The 1031-nt window shown below is 40.6% G+C and overlaps 1 protein-coding gene across 1 annotated transcript; it reads left to right on the top strand.

Moving 5' to 3' along the window:
- Positions 1-121: 121 nt before the first annotated feature.
- Positions 122-865, top strand: Pmar_PMAR025386 (hypothetical protein; the record flags this gene model as incomplete). The annotated part of the gene is made up of 4 exons (XM_002781218.1): positions 122-193; positions 243-293; positions 496-669; positions 722-865. 4 exons carry the CDS (start codon positions 122-124, stop codon positions 863-865), a joined length of 441 nt encoding a protein of 146 aa, XP_002781264.1.
- Between the last annotated feature and the right edge of the window lie 166 nt (positions 866-1031).

The following is a 1031-nucleotide window of genomic DNA, read 5'->3' as shown; positions in this document are numbered from 1 at the left end:
ATGCAGTAGTTGTGAAATATGTGTTTTGTTCATATCACTAGAGTGTTTGTATGTCCGTGTGTGATCAGCTCTGGGAAGTACCGATATCAACTTCCCCACGCCTTGGCAACTCGCAGTACGCATGCCCCATGGTGTTATTGTGGACTTTGTTACTGGTGGCTCACGGGCTTTCGTCGACTACAGCTTGACTCAAGTAACGATGATAAATTTGCCTTTTATTGTTTGATACTATTTTTTGTCAGGGTGCTGGAGGAAATGAGAATATTGTTCTTCTCGACAACGGAACTTTCATAGTGAGTTCGAGGGTGTCTTTCGTAAAAAATAGGAGTTTCACGACCCGTTTTACGTGAAGTGGTGTATTACTCCATGTGAAAAACGCGATATGAAAAGAATTGAAATCACTTTACATAAGACGAGTCACCCCATATCACGTAAAACATGTATGTTGTTGTTGTTGTTGTTGTTGTTGTTGTTGTTGTTGTTGTTCTTATTCAGGCTAAAGACGCGTATTATACATTTGGGCAAGTAACTCGTTATGTGAGGAAAGGATCATATGTTCTTTCATCTGTTGAAGTAGTGAATCCTGGAAAACCCGCAGATGGTATACACCCGGCAGGGGTAGAGGCTATGGCTACTATCAATCCTGATAGAACTGAAGTCGTTATTCTTGTGAGCTCATAGCATTTTATCATTTCAGTTCTCTAACAAAAGTCTTTTTTAGATAATACGTGATGAGGAAGACAAGGAGCATGCGTCTACGTTTGATATCGATGTTGAACTTGGTGACGGTCAGCATGTTACAGTTACCCTTGAGAATGTTGAGAACCTCAGTGTTTCAACACTCGTTGTAAAGGGTAGATTTTGACCCGTCTGCTATCCACGGATTCACCCAATGTGAATGTGGATGTCACGTGTCCAGGGTTCTTTCGGTTGACTTCGATTACGGAGTCTTAATATTATGTGAGAATTCTGAGACTATTATTATTCTTCTTGTTTGTCAACGATCGTTCATCAAGATCTTCAGTCCCATT

The sequence above is a fragment of the Perkinsus marinus genome, assembly GCF_000006405.1.
Source record: "Perkinsus marinus ATCC 50983 genomic scaffold scf_1104296943346, whole genome shotgun sequence".
NCBI lineage: Eukaryota > Perkinsozoa > Perkinsida > Perkinsidae > Perkinsus > Perkinsus marinus.
Note: the sequence above shows the minus strand (reverse complement) of the source record. Positions and strands in the feature narration are given on the sequence as shown.